Source organism: Antechinus flavipes, chromosome 1 (genome assembly GCF_016432865.1).
Source record: "Antechinus flavipes isolate AdamAnt ecotype Samford, QLD, Australia chromosome 1, AdamAnt_v2, whole genome shotgun sequence".
Classification (NCBI taxonomy): Eukaryota; Metazoa; Chordata; class Mammalia; order Dasyuromorphia; family Dasyuridae; genus Antechinus; species Antechinus flavipes.
In genome coordinates, this window is record NC_067398.1 from 558,764,038 (window position 1) to 558,785,589 (window position 21,552).

The window sequence follows — 21,552 nt, forward strand, 5'->3', positions numbered from 1 at the left end:
CCTGGGAATTGGGGTCTCTCTGTTTTCTGCATGGACCAAACCCTATCGTATTCCAGGTTTCTCTGAGGTGTTATGTCAGTCTTCTGAGAACATTTGCCAAAGCATTTCAGCTAAGGAGGCAAGGCCCCCAGCGTAGTGACTACACTTCCTTTTAAGGAATAGGAGTGGGGAGTGGGGGTGAGGGAAGCTGGAGCCTGAGGAAGATGGATCAGTCCTAGCCTACTAATAGGCAAGGTGCAAAAAGGCTGAGGGGTGACTCCCAAGGGGTTCACAGTAAGCTAAAACTGTACTAAAAATCTATATTTGCTCTTCTAAAAAAAAAAAAAAAGATGAAAGGGAGAATGATCAATGGAGCAAATTCTCACTGGAAAGAATAGGACATTAAATGAAGAACCTTGGCAAGAAGAGCCTCCTCTTCCTTAGACTTGGGACAGAGTAGGGACCTCCAACCTACAGCATCCTGTTTGCCCATATAGTTGCAACTTTATAAAGGAAGTCCAAGTTTTTATAGCATTCTCGGTTATCCTGTAATTAAGCATATAATCAGCTTCAGATTTACAAGGAGCTTAAAACGGTTCTGAACAGATTCGTATCCCTATTGTTCTAAGTCCCAGAGCTCAATGCAAGTGGCAATAAATAGTTGAGGTTAAGGACACAGACATCAGATCAAAAAGGGTATCTATTTTATGGAGGGAATGCGTCCAGAGATCCAATAGAATGTATGTTTTTTAACTATGTTACATTTGAGTAATGCTTCCACTTTTACTACCTTCCTGTAACATGATAATATGCTATATAAATTAATGAATTATATAAACTAATTAATTAATTATATGAATTAATGAATCTGTTAGAAATGAATCAATTATGCACCATCATGCCTTAATAAATGGAAGCTATTAGTGGGGGGGAGGGCATCCAGATAGGTAAGTTATCTGTTCTGTTTGATGAAAACACTAATATACACATTTCCCATACACAAAACCAAGAATTGCCCACTGTAGCAAGCTAAGGGGGAAAAGACCTGAAAGAGGAACACACAGGATGGTCGATACTATCCCCCATTGGTTATTTAGGCCACAAAATCATTCTTTATCATTAACTATTATATAAAATCAATTCCTAAATTCCATTGATTCTGACTCCTCAATAGCTCTCAAATTCCCTCTTCTGCCACTACCAATATTATCCAGGTTTTCATCATTTAAGGTCTGATAGTTTTGGGTTTGTTTGTTTTTTTGTTTTTCATGTTAATGGAATTTTTTTTTTTTCATTTTGGTCCAGATAATGAACTCCTTTTGGTGTTTAAAAACTCTCTTCACCATTGCAGATCATCTGTAATTTAAAGTCTTGGAAGTGTTGCTTGGGTACACTGAGAGGCTAAGGGATTTGTTCATATTCAAGCTGATATAATTGTGTAAGAAACAGGAATAGAATCCAGGGCTTCTTGTTCACCTCTGTCTTGTAACCTGATGCTTTCTCTGTTATAGTATAATTAACTTTTAAAAATCTGTCTGCAAAACAATTTCATGCTGTGAATGTCAAGAAGACGAAAGTGGAAGTACTTGTTATTTGTGAAAAAAAGAATTTTTGCTTGCTTACACTTTAGTACTAATAACTTCAGTTGGGTACAACGACTTCTTTGCCTATCATAGAATTTCCAGGAAAGAAGATCTTTTGTGGAATAGGGTGCAAAAAAACATATGAAGATTTGTACTTAGTAAGTGCTTAATAGCTATGTTAAGTTGAATTGTTGGTTCCAATGAGGACTTATGATTCCACATACATTTTAGGGGTTTTTTTCCCCCAGATGTTCTCCACATTGTCATCATATTTTAGTGCTGAGTCTCAGTGAATTTCTGTTGTAGCCTCATTCTGAAGCATAAAAAAAAGGGGATAATTAAAATCACACTCCATTAGTTTATTCAAGCAATTTCTTTATTTCCAAAATGAAGTAATATAAAAACAACTTTGTCTTTTATTCCTGCTTTTTTTTTTAAGCTTCTAATACTCTTCAATAATTGGGTGGCATATCTCAGTTTATAAGACAGAATGATAAGCATTTTGCTACTCTTATTTATTTTTAATAATCACATGTGGCTTTTAATTTAAAATTTTTATTGTGTTTCTTTAGATTAGCAAATTGGGAAATCTTCTTGAGTCCAAAGAAGACCAAAGCAACAAAATCATTGAAGAAAATGATGAGTATCAAAAACATTTAGGAAAACTAATAAATAAGGTACAGTCTCTTTTTAAAAAATTAATCTCTTATAAATTATCCCATATATTACATTGATTTCTTTAATGCTATGATATGGAACATATTATATCCCTAGGAAGTAATTTGCCAGGTAGATTTTTTTTTAATCTGTTATTTCATAAACAGAAAATGTTTCATAGGTAGCCGTAGAATCATTTACAATCTCACTTCAGACAATTAATAATAATAGTTAACATTTATATAGTACTTACTGTATGATACCACGCACTGTGCTAAGCACGATAAAATTATCTCATTTGGTATTCACAACAATCTTGGGAGGTAAGTGCTTTTATTATCCACATTTTACAGATGAGGAAACTTGAGGTAAAAAGAGGTTAAGTGACATACTCAAATTCATATAGCTAGTAGATGTCTAAAAGTCACATTTTAACAGGTCTTCCTGACTTCTGGCCTGTACCATCTAGCTGCCTTAACTTCCTAAATTTTAGTAAGAATTTTTTTTTACTTTTTTAGTAAGAAATGTTTAAATTAAAAATGTTAAAACATTTAAATCATCTATAGTATGACTGAAAAAATATTTTTTTAATGTATGGAGTCAGCATGGTTTTGGGTGGCCACAGCAGAGTACCTAATCAGGAGGGCCTTTGCTCCTAGCAGATAGGCAATGCATGAAAGGCAAGAATATGAGCAAGGTAGGTGGAGAAGCTGGATTTTCAATCTCACTTTCTGTTCTGGCTCTCATTTTTGTTGTGTTAAGTAAGCTTAAGAAGAGTTTAGGAAAGGCTTGAGGGAGCTTTTTGTGATCAACAGCTTTCCAAAATCCCAGGGTCAAGAAGACTTAAGACTGGCCTGCTTGACTTTTAATAGCTGTGAATCAAGAACTGTCCTGCTCTTATCACAGAGAAGTTCTGGCCACCACATTCCATTGCTTTTGCAGTCTGTTTAGGCCAGCCAGAAACCTTGCCGTCTATTAGATTTAATAAAAGGTCAGAATTATGAAGTGATTCTAAATAAAAGTCAACTTCTATTCCAGTTGACTTTTAAAAAATAATTTATCATTTAAAAACATTGTAGTGTCACTTAATCAACTACTTGCAAAACCTGAACTCCTATGCTCTGTGAGGTCATGGCTCAACTAATGAAATATAAAATCTGGCAGGTCCTGCCAAATTGTAAAGGCCTTAAATGTGTGTTTTAAGGTAGTTAATATGTTTTTTGTCTAATGACTAGACTTAAGTTCAGAGAGTTTTGGTCAGGTCAAATACAGGCTAGTGATTTTGGGGGCTACAGTAGCTGGCATATTAAACCAACTAATTTAGTATGGATAGAGAGATTCTAATATGTAGCTTCAGAATGAGCTACAAAAATAGTGGAATTACAGATGCTCTATGTATTGAAGCATTATTCTTCACAAAATAATTTTCAATTGACATGTTTGCTTGCTAGCTTCATTTTAATATGAAGGAAGTATTGCCTAATAAAACATTCTTATTGAGAAATGAACCAAATCAGTTCCAATAGAGCAGTAATGAATTGAACCAGCTACACCCAACAAAAGAACTCTGGGAGATGACTATGAACCACTACATAGAATTCCCAATCCCTCTATTTTTGTCTGCCTGCATTTTTGATTTCCTTCACAAGCTAATTGTATACTTTGAAATATTCTTTTTGTACAGCAAAATAACTGTATGGACATGTATACATATATTGTATTTAACTTATACTTTAATATATTTAACATGTATTGGTCAACCTGCCATCTGGGGTAAGGGGTGGGGGGAAGGAGGGGAAAATTTGGAACAAAAGGTTTTGCAGTTGTCAATGCTGAAAAATTATCCAGGCATATATCTAAAAAATAACTTTTAAAAATATTCTTATTGAATATAGATGTTGGAATCTACTTAAAATAAAGGGTGTGTGGGGTTGGGAATTTTTTTTTTTCTCATTTTCTTCTTACTCCGAATGTTAGTCAAATGTAATTGCTCTTTTATTCATTTATGTCCCTAAAACACATAGAGGTATAAGAGGATTGTCAGAGGAAATTGAAAGTCAAAAAGTTAACATGGCCTACAACTTTAGCAGAAATAAGAGGGATAGGAAGTGTTAGATTTACTATAACTTGTGTTTGTCAATGTGCAGGGAAAATAGAGTAGACTGAGATATCAGATGAGAGCAGGAAGATATTGAACATAGGTCAGTAATGAGCCTGAATTTTTGCAACCAGGAGATAACTGAGACAACTGAGCCAAGTAGGACAGAGGAAGAATTAGAATTACAATGAGTTAGAAATGTAAAAATGGATCAAATGTAAAAATGGAGCTGTCAAATCTCATCAAGGCCAAATGGTCAGGGCACACTTATATGTTAATTGTTTCCATTCTAGCCTCTTAAAACACCAAATCCTTGCCATTTCTCCTTCTTAGGACGAGTCCATTCTGACTGAGGGTAATAATTAAAGAAGTGTGAACTTTGACCTCTTCCACAATGAATATAGTGTTTTAAAAAGTGAAAATTAATTGGCTGAAATAAGGTATATAAGCATTCTTAGATGGAGCCTTGAGAAACAGATGGCCTTCTTGATATTGAATATTCCAGAGTAGGCTAGTAAATGGCTTATTTTCTTGAGACAATTCACAGTAACCAAGAAAGTGTCATGATCTTATAATGAAGAAACAAATTCATAAAAAGGGAGATAATAGGAGCAGCTAGGTGACGCAGTGGATAGAGCACCAGCCCTGAAGTCAGGAAGACCTGAGTTTAAATCTGACCTCATTCACTTAAAACTTCCTAGCCGTGTGACCCTGGGCAAGTCACTTAACCCCAATTGCTTCAGCCATTTAAAAAAAAGAGAGAGAGATAACAGTCTATTCTCTAGGACTCTGATGGTCTCTGGCTTAGTCATAGGCCTCAAACAGTAGGCTGAGGTCCTGTCAGATTCAAGGCTACCATAAATCTCAGGTGATAGCATATGAATGTTTTGAGGAATATATCTTATACTCAGAGTTCTCCTATAAATGGAGAATAGTTGAGCCCATATTCCTTTTGGCAGATGTAAATGAGAAAATAAATCTAACTGGGATTGAGTGTTCTCAGAATTCCTGAAACACACAAAGTAGGTTATATTCTGAAAATACAGGTTTCTCCAACAGAATACCAGCCTGTTGTCCTACCAGGTGGAAATGCAGGTGATACAGAGAGTATAGGGGATGAAGGGAATGAAAGGCAGATTCAGCAAAGCTCATCTTGGTTTAGCTCACAAACTGTGCACAAACTGGGGTGCCTTTCAATAGGTCCAGAAGTAGCAGTTAGCAAAGCTGGGGGCCAAGCATATATTCTCCAAATCCAGTGTTATTTTTAAATGTAACTGTCTGTGTTCTGGGTTTGGGCAATATATTTCTGCTTCCACAAAGTATTTGATCGCCACTAAGTTGTGTCATTAAGTTTCAAATGTGGCTTGACGAGTAGGAGTTCTCCCAGACTAGTTCTGCTGGGGTTCTGAAGCAGAAATCACCAAGAAGGGAGAGGGTGGAAAGAAGGCTGAAATAATTGTGGGAGGATAGCACATATTCACTTGATTGATATTCAACTCACTCATAAGCTGCCAGGATTGGTTGGGGTAAGTCAGAGGTAGTATGAAAAGGAATTTGAGCTCCACCAATAATTCCTCAGCCTCCAGAGACCTTTAAAAATAACTGTTTCTTTAGCAAGTCCATAAAAGGATATTTGTCAAGTTGAAAAAGTACAAGATACATTATATATTCCATAATCTCCAGAGTTTGATCTTTTGGGCTTGTTTGAATTTTCAAAGGTTTGACCTGGGGATCTACGTCTGCTCCCTAATACTTTGACAATGTGCTGCAAAAATCTCATCTCCTCAGAGTCAAACTGTCTGCCTTCTAATTTACAAAGAGATGATGGTGCTTCAGATGAACTAAATTGGTTTGGATAAACTGCATAGGCTAGTCAAGATATCAAGAGTATTTTAATATGTCATCTCAACAGAAAACTTTGTCTCTTGACCAAAAATAGAAAATAAAGTAGAATCCATTGTCTGAACTGAGGCATGTGGAAGGCCCTGACAGGAAACACTGTTAAGGATAAGATGGGTTATGAACTAAAGATTTCATGAGACACTAGAAGATTGTGGGAATGTTATAAAGGCCAGAAGGCATCCTAGTATTCTGAAGTTGTGTTGGATTTTTAACTGTTTTGCATCTATATACCTGATTTATGTGAATCAAATAATATACCACCAAAGTTCAGGTTTTGTGAAGCACTTTATGAAGAAAATACCCATCTCATACTCTGATGCTAATTGGTACACTGTAATCATGCTAGACTCTTAGTGTCCCCCATTTTTAAATTTTATTTTGTTTTGAATCATTAGGACAAAGATTCCTCCAGGGAACATGGATGGATAGATGAACCCCCAGCACAGGTTAGTATTAAAAAATTTCTGAAGGTCTTAATTCTTCTCTGTTTAGGGAGTAACGCAGGCATTTGGTGGGAATCTGGGCATCCCAAACTTGATAGATCACATGGTTGTGCCACCATTGTTGAGGCAGGGTGTTGACCTCAGATAACTGAGATTATCTTTAAAATCCTAATATTTACCAGGAAGACCTAGACAATCTTCAAGAGGAGTCCGGCTGTGAGTGATACCAGATTGAAGTAGTGCTGGGTGCATTATGAAAATGAGAAGATGCTAGTTCCTGGAGGTTTAATGTAATCCTTGAGACATAGAATGCCAGTTTACCAACACTAAATCCTAGGACAACCAAGAATACAGGGGAATAGATCCAAGATGATTTGTTCACTGTGTGGTTTGATCAGGTCTGGACAAAAAAAAAAAAAAAAGTTGCATGTATCAGCATCTGTCTGGCAAGGATTTTCATTGTGTTTCACACAACTATGGAATCAGCTTGGGGAGCAATAGGATTCACTCTTCCTAAACAAGGACAATGTTCAGTGACGTTTCAGGAAACTCCAGAGAAAAGAAGCACTAGAACCCAATAATCAAGGAATTTCCAGATCCAAGAGAGCTACTAATCATTGAAAGATTAGTCCATCTTCATTCAGCTGCCAAAGTGATTTTCCCAAAGCATAGGTCTGACCATGTCATTCCCAAACTCAGTGGCTCCTTATGATCTCCAGGACCAAATATAAAATCCTGTTCAGCATTCAAAGATTTGAACTTATCGAGGACCCACTAGGTAATCTCTTATCTTCTCCCAATTTATCTAACAATTTGATTTTCTTCTTTCCTTTTTCTAATCAAATTAACTAAAGATTCATATATTTTGTTTTTTTTTCATAAAATCAACTCTTACTTTTATTTGTTAATTCAATAGTTTTCTTACTTTCAGTTTTATTAATCCCCCCTTTTAATTTTTAGAATTTCAAATTGGGAGAGGGTTAATTTGTTCTTTTTCTAGCTTTTTTTTAGTTGCATGTCTACTTCACTGATCTTATTTTATGCAAATAAGTGTCTAGAGATATAAAACTTGCCCTAAGAACTGCTTTGGCAGCATCCCATAAATTTTGGTTATGTTGTCTCATTGTCATTCTCTTGGATGAAATTTTCATTTGTATCTATAATTTCTTGTTTCACCCATTCATTCGTTAGGAAATTATTTAATTTCCAATTCATTTTTGGTATGTTTTTTTCTTGGCCCTTTATTACATCTAATTTTTATTCCATCATGATCTGAAAAAGATGCATTTACTATTTCTGCCTTTCTGCATTTGATTTTGAAGTTTTTATGCCTGAATATATGATCAATTTTTGTACAAGTTCCATGTGCCACCAAGAAAAAAGTACTTCTTTCTGTCTCCATTCAATTTTCTCCAAAGGTTTATTATACAAACTTTTCTAAAATTCTGTTTGCTTTCTTAACTTCATCTAGTTCTGAGAAAGAAAGGTTGAGATCCCCCCATAGTTTTGCTGTCTAATTCTTCTTGAAGTCTCTTAACTTCTCTATAAATGTGGATGCTACAAATTTGGTGCCTATATGTTTAGTATTGATATTACTTCATTATCTATGGTACTCTTTAGCAAAATATAGTTTTCTTCCTTATCTTTTTAAATTAGATCTATTTTTTGCTTTTGCATAATAGATTCTGCTCCAACTTTTTACCTTTACTCTGTTGTATAACACTATACTTTAAATATGTTTCTTATAAACAACACATTGTAGGATTCTAGCTTTTAATTCAGTCTACTATCTGCTTCTGTTTTATAGGAGAATTCATCCCATTCACATTCACAGTTAAAATTATTATGTATTTCCTGCCATCTGCAAATTATACTTTTCTTTTTCCTTTCTCTCTTTCCCACCTCCTCAGTGTTTTGGTTCTGACCCTCAAACAGTCTTCCCCTTTTATAAACCCTCCCCTTTCTTATCCCTTTCCCCTTCTACTTCAGTTCTCCTTCGTATTAGCCTCCCCCTTTCCATTCCCCTTTCCCTTCCTACTTCCCTACAGAATAAGACAAGCTTCTCTGTGAAGCTAAATGTATCTGACATTCTCCCTTTCAGCCAAATCTGATGAGAATAATTCACACAATGCTCATCCCCCTCCTTTTTTTCCCTCAATTGTAACAGGTCTTTTTTGCCTCTTTATGAGATGTAATGTATCCCATTTTACCTCCATTTTCCTCCTCTTCCAATATAATCCCCTTTTCACCTCTAATTTTTTTTTAATATCATCACAATAAAAGCATATTATACCTACACCCTCTTAAGTATACTCATAACAGAAATACAGTTCTCAAGACTTATATCATCTTCTCATATAGTTTTTTTAATTTTTAAAAGATTTTTTTCTTTCCTTTTTTAACCTTTTTATGTTTCTCTCAAGTTCCGATTTAAAGATCAAATTTCCTGTTCAGCTCTTATCTTTTCATTAGAAATATGACATTCACCTATTTCATTGAATGTGCATCTTTTCCCCTGAAAGACAATGCTTAATTTTGCTAGATAGTTGATTCTTGACTGCAATGCAAGTTCCTTTGCCCTTTGGAATATCATATTCCAGGTCTTTCAATCCTTTAAAGTGGAAGCTTCTAGGTCCTGGGTAATCTAACTGTGGCTCTTTGATATTTGAATTACTTCTTTCTTGCTGGTTGCAATTATTTTCTCCTTGAAATGATAATTTTGAAATTTAGTTATGATATCTCTTGGAGTTTTCATTTGGGGGTCTCTTTCAAGAGGTGATTGGTGAATTCTTTCAATGGTTATTTTACCCACTGGCTCTAGGACATGAGGGCAGTTTTCCTTGATGATTTCCTGAAAGATGATGTCTAGGTTCTTTTTTTCATCATGACTATCAGGTAGTCAAATAATTCTTAGATTATCTTTCCTGGATCTATTTTCCAGGTGAGTTGTTTTTTCATTGAGGTATTTTACATTTTCTCTCTCTCTCTTTTTTTTTTTTTTTTTTGGTTTTGTTTGACTGATGCTTAATGTCTCATTGAGTGATTCACTTCCATTTGTTTGATTCTAATTTTTTTTTAACAAATTATTTTCTTCAATTACGTTTTTAATCTCCTTTTGTATTTGACCAATTGTACTTTCAATAATTTTTTTTTAATTTCACAAATTCTGTTTTTCAGAGAGTTGGTTTCTTTTTCCATTTCATCATATTTATTTTGTAAGGAGTTATGTCCTTTTTCCATTTCGCTAAATCTATTTTTAAAGGAGTTTTCTTCAAATAATTTCTCTTTCTTTTTCTAAACTCTCCGACAGAGTTCTCATTTCTTTTCCCCATTTTTCTTCTCTTTTTAAAGATCCTTTTTGAATTCTTCCAAGAGAGCTTTGTGAGATGGAGACCAACAGTATTATCCTTTGAAGCTTCATCTGGAGATGATTTGCCTTTAGTGTCCTCAGAGTTTGAGGTCTGTCCTTCTCTGTCTCCATAAAAACTACCTGTGGTCAGAGCTGTTTTTGCTTGTTTGCTCATTTTTAAAGGTTGAGGTCTGCTTTTAAAGCAAAGGGGAGATTGTTCCAAGCTTTTTTTATATGTGGCAGGGACTTCACACTACCCTGAGAAGGTGTTGCTGGCTTCCTTCCTATGCTGGGTAGGCGAGCCAAGTTCTGCTTATTATGTTGGGTTCAGGGGTTCATGTTGGCCTTCTATATTTGTGTTAGAGATCTCACAGCTAGTCTACTGATCCATTGGCTTCTGAACCAGGACAGAGTAATCAATGCTGCTATATGGCTAAGAGCCTTCTGGTAGATTCCCCAATACATGGTTGTCATACCACCCTGGCTCCTTGAGCTGCACCTGTGCTCGGCCACCTCCTCTCCATTGCCTGACTGAAAGTTCTTCCAAAATATCTTCTGCTGGAAATTTATTACACTACAAATATTTGTGGGTTCTGTTACTCCAAAACTCTTGTCACTCCAGTTCAGAGGCTTGATCAAATGTTGATCTTAAAGAAGCCAGGAAGAACTCAAAGACCTGTCTACTCTCTGCCATTTTGTCTCCACCCCCATCTCCCATTCTATCTAAGATATCAATTTCCTTTTAAACATTTTTTTTATCCTTTTTAATTCAGAGATCATTCTCCTTAGCAAAGAAAACTAGTAAAATAGGAGATTAGTACTACCCTTTTCATTTCTGTGCTATCTTTGTTCCACCCACTCTGAGCAGGGACACTAATCTTTCCTTGTTCCCCTTTCCTCAAAGGGATTTCCTCAGTTCATTCTGTTTTAACACTAATAACATTTTTGGTTTTTTTAATTATTTTTTTTTCTTATTCCCTCCTTCCTCCTTTCCTCCCCACACACAACATACTAGAAAACAAAAAACAAAAAACCCTTGTAAGAAATAATGCAATCAAGTAAAACAAATTTACAGATTGATCATAACCTAACTCTATTGTTAAAGGACTGTACCATACTTTTGTTTTCATATTCTATCTCCTGACCTTGCTTTCATTTTCCATTTAATAATCTAAGATGGTTGATGAATTCCTTGGACATCCACATCTTAAGACAATTCTGTCTTTTCATAGAGAACCTCAGAATTGGAAGAGACCATAGCAATCATTAATTCCAATCCATTCCTGATGACTTTCTTCTACCACCTACCTGACAAGTGGTCCTCCAGCCTTTGTTTGAATGAACCCACCAAGGAGTACCTAGCTACTCTTTAGCACAGTCCATTCTATTTTTGAAGAGCTCTGATTGTTAGTTCTTCTCAATGTCATCTCAATGTACATCTTTGCCATCTCTACCCACTGCTCCTAGTTTGAGTGCTGGAAGAAGCCAAAAAGTCATTATTCTTCTAAGTCTCTTCTTCCTCTACAATCCACCAGATCTTTTCATAATTGTATAGATTTAAAACTGGAGGAGTCTCAAAGACATCTAGCCCCTCATTTAGTATGTGAGGAAAAAAATTTTCCAGGATGGTTATGCTACTTGGCTAGATTCTCATGGATAGTAGCCCTAAGATTTGGTGCTAGGCCTTCTGGCCCCAATCCTTGGGCTTTTTTCACTCGGTTTGTTCAAATTCCTTATAGATTTTTTTTTCTTGTCCAGGTAGTCTTTTGTGAACTCCAAAGGCAATATTGCTTCTATTTCTTTCTCCACTGATCCTCAGCCAAATGTTTGTCATCTTCCTCTTTCTGGTTCCTGGATTTCAGAATATCTCTCCAAATCTTAGTGATACCTATGAATTCAAGAATGTCTTTAAGATATTTGGTTGCCCTTGATTGCTACTTTATGAAATTTCATATAATAGATACTGAGATTATGTGTTTTATGACTGCCACTGTTCTTAAATTTTATCTCTAGTGGACTTCTGGTATAATGTTGTTCTTCCACTGTTAACTTCTCTGTGGTACCTACAGCCAATGCCAGCTGTCTTGACCCATGTCTTGCCACTGGACTCCAGTGACTCTGAAGAACAGTGAGTTTGCTAACTTTGCACAATGAGATTCTGTCTCATTTAAATTCACTTCACTTGTAAGTCAAGACACCATGTAATTGGTCTTCTTTGAAAATGAAGGACAAATAATAACAATCTGTGGTAACTACCATGGTTGATATAGATATGACAGTTTTCTTCCTCTTCCTCCTTTTTAATTTTAATTTTTTTATTTTTACAAAATTGGCAAGACTTCAGGAAAATACATTTTAACAACTTTTGGTGGGTATGCTTTGTCCTTTATAGAAAACATATATAATTTCAAATCTTATTTTTTAGACACTGGTTTTTCAACCATTCATTTACTTTTGAATGGCCAAAGATGGCTTTTGGTCCATGGATGTGCTGAGTCAGCTTTGTCTGACCTATCCTACAGGAGTTCATTCTGGAGCGGGTTGACCAAGAGTCTTTCACAAACTTAAAAAAAAAAAAAAAAATCTTGTTCCAGGCTAGTATTGACTAAGTAACTAAAACAAGCTGACCCCATTTATTTCCACCAGAACTGACTGTTCCACCAGATGTCAGTTTCATTTTGGAGGAATTTTGTCACAAGTTTGCTAGAATTCCTCTAGGAACTCTTCAAAAAGGGTCTGTCTTGGGAAGATTACTGGTAATCTACTATAGAGGCTTATCATCAACCTCTTTTGTGACTAGTATGATTGTAACTGGCTTATAGAAATTCTCCAGGCTAAAGCCATTCATTCAAGGAATCCTGAGAGGTCCTGATCCCATCTCACAAACTTGTTTAGAGAATCAGTGGATCAAGTATCAAGTAATCAAGCAAAGGGAAGACATAGCATAAAGAGGCCTCCTAAGCTTAGATGCAGAGGAATCAGATCTTTGTGATCAGGAGAAAGTTTGCTGTAGCAGAAGAATGGTCCAAAGACCTCTAGCTTCAATTACTAGCTCTACCAAGAAAAATAATAGCACCTACCTCCCAGGGTGGTTGTGAGGATGAAATGAGATAATACTTATAAAGTACATAGAGTAAACTGGCATATACAAGGTGTTATAAATGTTAGTTATTATTATTATTATCACTGTGACTGCAAAGGGCCAGAAGAAAGTATACTTGAAACAAGGATATTTACAACAAGGTGTTAACTCAGTGGAATTGATGAGATAATGGTTCTCTAGTTCACATATATCTAATATGACATAATGATATAATCACTCTAGTTGTCATATACTCAGTGTGCTGTAATGATGTAGTTGTAATAGGATATTAAGGGCTGAGAGAACCAGGGACATAGTCAAGTCAGAATGAACAGACTATGAAGGAGACAGACTATGGAAGAGACAATAAAGACTTTAGACTATGATTATTTTGCTGAGACCAAGACCCATCCAGAGGACCCTCAGAAAGCTAGCCCAGATGTTACAGTGACCATAAGTAAATCAGTCAGGTTTCTGAGTCCCAGTTTTTTTTTTTTTTAATCTCTAAAATAAGGGGAATGAGAGGTGAAGAATGAATTAGGTGATCTCTGAATTACCATCTAGCTTTAATTATTTGCAAGTTGATGGGGTATACCATCTGAACCTGCAGAGCTATATTCTTCTCTGTTACATATATAAATACACACACATGTATATGTGTGTGTATATATATATATAAGCTGCTTCAGTATGATTGCATTTTGACTGTGTAAGGAAAAGTCAAGACTAGTAGCACTCAAAGTATTAATAACTTTTGGAGTTTCAACAAATATACAATGAGGCTCACTTTGAAAATATTAGTTTTTATATAAGCATAATATTTATAGCACAGAAAATTTTGCTCTCCCTGGCACATTGCTATTGATTTGGTAATCAAAACTTCTATTAGACAGTAACACATGGGAAATACATTTACCAAAATGTCTGGCATTATGGGGTATCATTTCCAAATTTTTTCATTATCCCACATTCCACTTTTAGCCTACAAAGACAAAGTGGTGTCCATGAGTTTCGTCATATCTCTATCAGGGTTACTTAACAAGATGTTAGAACTCTGCCATAAAACATCTATCTAGTGTGTAGGATATTAAGTATTACTCATTGCCTAATTCGTTCCATCCTACTTTGCAGTTTTCCCAGCAATCTTTCTCAGACAGTAACTTCTTATCCCAAAAGCTGGAGCCTTGGAGTTTATGAAAAATTAGATTACTATAGTGATATAGATACACTATACAAAGATAAAGTCTAAATGGGTTCATATTTTAGAAATAAAAGGTGATACTATAAGCAAATTAGAAGAACAAGGGATAGTCTGCTTCCCAGATCTCTGGAGAAGGAAGGAATTTATAGCCAAAAAATTGAAGAACATTATGAAATGCAAGTTGTTCAAAGTTTCTGGTAGTTTTTTAGTTGAATCTCTGGGATTCTCTTAAGTAAACCATCATCTGCAAAGAATGAATGATTTAGTTTCCTCATTATCCTCATTCCTTCCATTTCTTTTTCTTCTTTTATCGTTAAAGCTAACATTTTAAGTACACTATTGAATATTATTAGTAATAATGGGCAACCTTGTTTCATTCCTAATTTTATTGGGAATGCTTCTAGTTTATCCCATTACATATGCTTGCTGATGGTTTTAAATAGATGCTACTTATAATTTTAAAGAAAATTCCATTTATTCCTATGCTCTCCAGTGTTTTAAATAGGAATTAGTATTTTAGCAAATGCTTTTTCTGCATCTATTGAGATATGATTTCTGTTAATTTGGTTATTGATATGGTCAATTATGATAAAAGTTTTCTGATATTGAATCAATTCTTTAGTCCTGGTATAAATCCTATTTGGTCATAGTATATTTTCCTGGTGATAAATTGCTGTAATCTCTTTGCCTAATATTTTATTTAAGATTTTTGCATCAATATTCATTAAGGAAATTAAATCTATAATTTTCTTTCTCTGTTTTAGTCCTTCCTGGTTTAGTTATCACTACCATATCTGTGTCATAAAAGGCATTTGGTAGCACGTCTTCTTTTCCTATTTTTCAAATAATTTTTATAGTATTGGAATTAATTGTTCTTTAAATGTTTGATAGAATTCATTCGTAAATCCATTTGACTGTAAAGATTTATTTTCTCTTAGGGAGTTCAATAATGACTTATTTGATTTCTTTTTTCTAAAATGGGACAATTTAAGTCATTTATTTCTTCATCTGTTAATCTGGGCAATCTATATTTTTAAAAGTATTTATTAATTACCCTTAGCTTATCAGATTTATTGGCATACAATCGGGCAAAATAGCTTCTTTGTATTATTACTTTAATTTCCTCTTCATTGGTAGTAAATTCATCCTTTTCACTTTTGATACTGGTAATTTGGTTTTCTTCTTTCCTTTTTCTAATCAAATTAACCAAAAGTTTCTCTATTTTGTTGGCTTTTTCACAAAACCAGCACTTAGTTTTGTTTATTAGTTCAATAAACTATTGATCTCTCCTTTGACTTTTGAAATTTCTAATTTGGTAATTAATTGGAGGTTTCTGATTTGTTTTTCTAGATTTTTTTTAGTTGTATGCCCGATTCACTGACCTTCTCACTCTATTTTATTCATGTAAGCATCAAGAGATATAAAATTTCTCCTAAGAATTGTATTAAGTTTTGGTATGTTGTCTCATTATTGTCATTCTCTTGAAAGAAATTATCAATTATTTCTACGATTTGTTGTTTCACCCACTCATTCTTTAGAATTAGAATAAAAAGCAATTAACTAATCTGTCTTTCCCTGGCTCTTTATTGAATGTAATTTTTATTGCATCATGATCTGAAAAGGATGCACTTACTATTTCTGTTTTTCTGCATTTGATTGTAAAGATTTTATGCCATCACATGCCATGGAGTAGAAGCCATATGCTGCTGAGAAAAAAGTATATTCCTTTCTATACCCCTTCATTTTTCTCCAAAGGTCTATCATATCTAATTTTTCTAAAATTATATTAAAGGAGTTATTTATTGTTTATTTTGTGGTTAGATTTATCTAGTTCTGATAGAGGGAAGTTGAAATCCCCCACTAGTATAGTTTTGCTGTCTATTTTTTCTTACAACTCATCTAACTTCTCTTCTAAGAATCTGAATATTATACCACTTGATGCATATATTTAATATTGATATTACTTTATTATCTATGGTACATTTTCCACCATCTTATTTTTCCCAAATTATACTTTTCTTCTTTCACCTTTTCCCTCCTCACTAGTGTTTTCTTTTTGACCAGCATCTCCCTCAATCTACCTTCTCTTTTTTCAGCCTCTCTACCTTACCTGTCCCTTTCCCCTTGTACTTCTGCCCTTTCATTAGCCTCTCTCTTTCCTTTCCCCTTTCCCTAGCTTCCCTTTAGGGTGAGAAAAATTTCTATATATCAAATTAAATATGTATATGTTATTCCTTCTTTGAGTCAAATCTGATGAAATTAATGTTCAAATAATGCTCTTCCCACTGCCTTCTTTCCCTCAATTTTAATATTTTTATACCCCTTTTGTACTTGCAATTTATCACATTTTACCTCCTCTTTTCTCTTCTCCCAGTACAATCCCTTTTCCACTTCTATATATTTTCTTATATCATTAAAGTCAAATTATACCTATACCCTCCAAGTATACCTCTTCTAACTGCCCTGACAAAGATACAGTTTTCAAGTTACACATATCTTCCCATATAAAGATGTAAATATTTTAACTTTTAAAAAGTTTTTTCTTCCCTTTTTACCTTTTTAATGCTTCTCTTGAGTCTTGTATCAAAAGATCAAATTTTCTTTTCAGCTCTGATCTTTTCATTAAAAATAATTGAAAATCCCCTATTTCATTGAATGTTCATCTTTTCCCCTGAAAGATAATGGTGAGTAGTTGATTCTTGCTTATAGTCCAAACTTTTTTGTCTTCCAGATTATCATATTCCAAACCCTTTGATCCTTGAAAGTGCAAGCTTCTAGATCCTGGGTAATCTTAATTGTGGCTTCTTGATATTTGAATTGTTTGGTTTTTTTTCCTGGCTGTTTGCAGTATTCTCTCCTTGATTGGTCTCCTTTATCTCTCCTTGATCTGGAATTTACCTACAATATTCCTTGGAGTTTTTATTTTGGGGTCACTTTTAAGAAGTGATCAGTGAATTCTTTCAATACTATTTTATTCTTTGGTTCTAGGATATCAGGACAGTTTTCTTTGATTATTTCTTTAAAATTGTTGTCCAGGCTCTTTTTTTCATTTAGGTTTTCAGGTAGTTCAATAATTCTTAGATTTGTCTTTTTGGATCTATTTTCTAGGTCAACTGTTTTCTTCCTTTTTCTTTTCTTTTCTTTTTTTTTTTTTTTTTTTTTTTGGTATTGTTTGACCAATTTAACTCCTTTGGCATTTGGCCAGTTGTACTTGTTTCATTCAATGGATTTTTTCCCATTTTGCCAATTCTGTTTTCCAAGGAGTTTTCTCTTTTCATTTCACTAAATTTAATCTTTAATAAGTTGTTTTCTTAAGTATATGTTTTTTCCATTTCACCAAATTTATTATTTAAGGAATTGTTTTCTTCAGCCAGTTGTTACAGGAGCAACTGCTAATGACTGCTGCGTGTTACAGGAGCCACCTGGTAGTGGCTGCTAGGGATCTAATTCTAACCACCAGAATATATCCCTTCATGTGAGAGAATAATGATGATACAAGGAGACTGAAAGGAGTTGCATTGTCTGATCTCTCTCCTCTTCTCTCTTGCCTCCAATTTATTTCATTCCCAATTCACAAGCAATATCTGTGTCAGTAAAGGCTGATTTGCAATTACTTCAAGTGTGTTATGAGTTCCAGCTGTGGGGCTTTTGGAGAATTGACCTGCCCCTTCACACTTAGGTAATTTCTAACAGCCAATTTCTTTGTCTCCTTTTCTAAGCCGTTGACTCTTTTCCCCAACTTTTCATTCTTCTCCTGTAGAGGACTCATTTTTTCCTCTCTCTTTTAAGATCCATTTTGAACTCTTCTAAGAAAGCCTTTTGTGCTGGAGCCCAGTTCATATCCTCCTTGGAGGTTTCACCTGAAAGCATTTTGTCTTTGCTGTCTTCTGGGTTTGTGTTCTGGTCTTCCCTATCTCCATTGTAGCTTTTTATGGTCAGGGTTCATTTTGCTTTTTTGCTCATTTTTAAACACTGAACTCTGCTCCTAAGGCATAGGGGAAATTAACCCAGTTCTTTTACATGAGGATAGGGGCCTCTCACTGCCTAGGCAAGGTTGGTGGTGGTCCTGCAAGCTCTCCCACTGCACTGGATGGGTCTGGCCAAGTCTCGCCTGTTATGCTGGGATTTGAAGGCTCCCAATTTGCTTTCTGTAGTTGTGCTGGAGATCTCACAGCAGGGTTGCTGATCCACTGGCCTTCTGAACCAGGACAGAGTAACCACTGCTGCTGTATTTTGGCTAAGAGCCTCCCTGCACAGGGTATTTCTTTGTTGCAACTGCAATGGGCCGTGTTCCTCTCTGTCCAATGAGACAGACTTTTCCTGAAGTCCTTCCAAAATATCTTAAGCTGGAAAATTATTATACTATGAATGTTTGTGGGTTCTATCCTCCAAAATCTGTTCAGAGCTTGATCTAGCTTTGATTCTGAGGGAAGCTAGGGAGAGCTCAGGAAATGTTTTATTCTCTGCCATCTTGGCTCTGGCCACCTTCCACCTCTAACTGGAGAAATATGAAGGAGTAAAGCCACATTTACTTTTATGCATTCTTTATGGAAAGGGAGTATGTCAGCTGGAAGGAAAATGAAGGCCTACTTCACTTTCTCTGAGTTGTGTTTAATAAGTCATATGGTGAAATAGACCTCAGTCTGTGGGGATTCCAAGGATACTGATTTGATTCTGGCTTCAAAGAGATGCAAAGTTTTAGAAGGATAGATGACATTAAGATCACAGGGATAACTAGCATTAGAATCCAGAGTCAGAAAAAAATTTTTTTAAAAGACTCCAGAGTCAAGATCTGGAAAGATCTCAGTAGGCTCAAATTATGAGTCAAATCTGACAAGCTCAAATTTAATATAGGCATATATATAAAATCTTACATTTGAGTTCAAGAAATTAGCTATATAGGCATAGGATAAAGGTGCTATGTTTGGAAATCAATCCTCTTCAAAGTATCCTGGGAATCATAGTAGATTGGAAGCTCAATATGAATCAACAGTGCAACATACTCTGATACTCAAGTGGACTAATTGGGAGTTCCCTCCAAGGATATAGATGACAGTTCATCTTCACCTGCCCATCCAATGCAGTCTTTCAGCAAACAAAGTGAATGCATTCTTAGGCTGCCTTAAAGGAGGCCAAATGATCAGAACAAAGGAGCTGATAGTCCTATAGTGTATATTTAGAGTATTATGTTTAGTTCTGGGTACTGCATTTTTACAAACAATTTTGTAAACTTAGAACACATCCTAGGGAGAAAAACCTGTGGTGGTAAGTGGAATGAAGATGATTCCATGAGTACTGATAGAAGAATTGAAGATGTTTGGGCTACTTTTATATCTTAGGGTGTTTGCATATCTGATATATGATTTGAAATCTAGAGATGGAAGAGAAATTAAACTCATTCTCCTTGGACTGAAAGGGCATAATTATCTTCCCCATCCTCTCTTCTAAACCTCCTTCTCTTCCTAACTTCTCTATTTCTGTTGAGGATATCACCATCCTTCCAATTCCCTTGGGTGTGCAACCTTGAATTATGACTCTTTCCTCTACCTTACCCACCATAATCACTCAATAGCATATTCTTAATAATTCTGTCTTCATAATATATCCTACATCTGTGCCCTTCCCTCTACTCACACAGTTACCACCATAGTTCAGATCCTCATCACTTTCCTTCCAGATGCTTGCAATAATCTCTTCTTACTGATCTCTTTTCTAGTGTTTTTCTCTCTATTAATGGAGGTTTCATGAACACTAAAAAGAACAGGATTCTTTAGGAGTCAGGCTCATAGCTGTGAATCTTTTAAGATAGTAGTATGAGTAGCCACTGTGTTGGTGTACCATGCAAAAAAAAATACTAGCAAGTAATTTACCTCATAGCTTGATCTTTCACTTTGGTGTAGTGATTCATTTAGTGTGATGACTGCGTATTTTAAAATCAGCCAGAGTCAGGAATTCAGGTTAGGGGAAAATCATCGATCTTTATTCTTAGTACGGGTGAAGAAGGATCGAAGGTGAAGGGCAATCGGAGGTGAAGGGGGATCAGAGATGAAGGGGGATTAGCAATGTGAGCAGCTGTGATAAGACACCAGCCAGCAGTCTTGCATATATATTAATAGAGTATGGTCCAATTACTATTTAGCCTCACGTGCTTGGGATCTCAGTGCATCAACTCGAACCTCAGCCCAATACAATTTAGTTCCATCAAGCTTTAACTATGATTATAACCAGGCTATTTGTTTTTTAATTTGTCCCATTCTATCATCATCTCCACTGCTTTTACATAGGTTGTTTCTCAGACCTGGAATGCATTTCTTCCTTACTGCTCCTCATAAAATCTTTAGCTTTCTTTAGAGTTCAGTTTAAGCATCCCTTCTTACAGACTGCCTATCTGGATCTTCCATTGCTGGTTCCCTCTATACCTCCTGCCCTCTCAAGAAAAAAATACTTTGTATATTTTAATTTTAATTTTTTACATAAGTGTTGTTTATCCCAATAAAATATAAATTCCCTACGGATAGAGACAGTTTAGGGTTTTTTTTTCCGTCTTTGCCTTTCCGGTATCTGTCATGTGGCAGACTTAATAATTATTTGTTGAATGTCTAAATGAACTAGGGACAATGAAAGGAATCTCTTCACTGTAAGGAATCTCTTATTACTAAAGTAAACACTTCTTAGCAATTAGACATCTCAAAAATGGACTGGGCTCATGGGGAAAAATTAGGATGCTTATCACTGGAGGCCTTCAGAGGATGGATTAACATTTGCCAGAGATACAAAAGATTTCTGTCGAAGTAGGAGTTGGACTATGTGATGGATTGTGAAGTTTCTTCCCTACTAAGAGTCTGTGATTCTGTGACCAAGGTGCCAGACCTGAGGAAAGAGACAAAAGCTGTAAGCAAACACCGGAATGCAAATCTTATAACTAAGAGTGTGATATAGAGGAAAAAAATAATGGAAGAAAGAGTGAGGAGGAGATATATGTTCAAACCATATTCATAGAGATTTAAATATACCCCACATCACTTTGTTAATACTTTTTCGAGAAATGATTACTAGGATCTAGCAGAAAATCTGTTAATTCATTTTTTTAACCATCAACAGACACAATCAACTAAAATAAGTAAAATCTTAAAAAATATCCTTAGCACATGGTTCTCTTCAAAAATGAGATGAACCAAATCAGTTACAATTGTTCAGTAACAAAGAGAACCAACCACACCCAGTGAAAGAAATATGGGAAAAGAGTGTGGACCACAAC

General features: G+C 35.2%; 1 protein-coding gene and 1 long non-coding RNA gene across 5 annotated transcripts in view; one reads left to right on the forward strand and one right to left on the reverse strand.

Moving 5' to 3' along the window:
* The window catches only part of CAGE1 (cancer antigen 1), a 92,315-nt gene that overhangs the window by 59,580 nt on the left and 11,183 nt on the right, over nucleotides 1–21,552 (forward strand). For all 3 annotated transcript variants that reach the window (XM_051970725.1, XM_051970726.1, XM_051970727.1), the window contains 2 exons: nucleotides 2,135–2,239; nucleotides 6,615–6,665. In XM_051970725.1, the coding sequence (XP_051826685.1) occupies nucleotides 2,135–2,239; nucleotides 6,615–6,665 (156 nt within the window). The remainder of the gene's footprint in view (nucleotides 1–2,134; nucleotides 2,240–6,614; nucleotides 6,666–21,552) is intronic.
* The window catches only part of LOC127544200 (uncharacterized), a 38,891-nt gene continuing 26,871 nt past the window's right edge, over nucleotides 9,533–21,552 (reverse strand). For both annotated transcript variants that reach the window (XR_007949396.1, XR_007949395.1), the window contains exon 4: nucleotides 9,533–21,164. This is a non-coding gene — a long non-coding RNA (uncharacterized LOC127544200). The remainder of the gene's footprint in view (nucleotides 21,165–21,552) is intronic.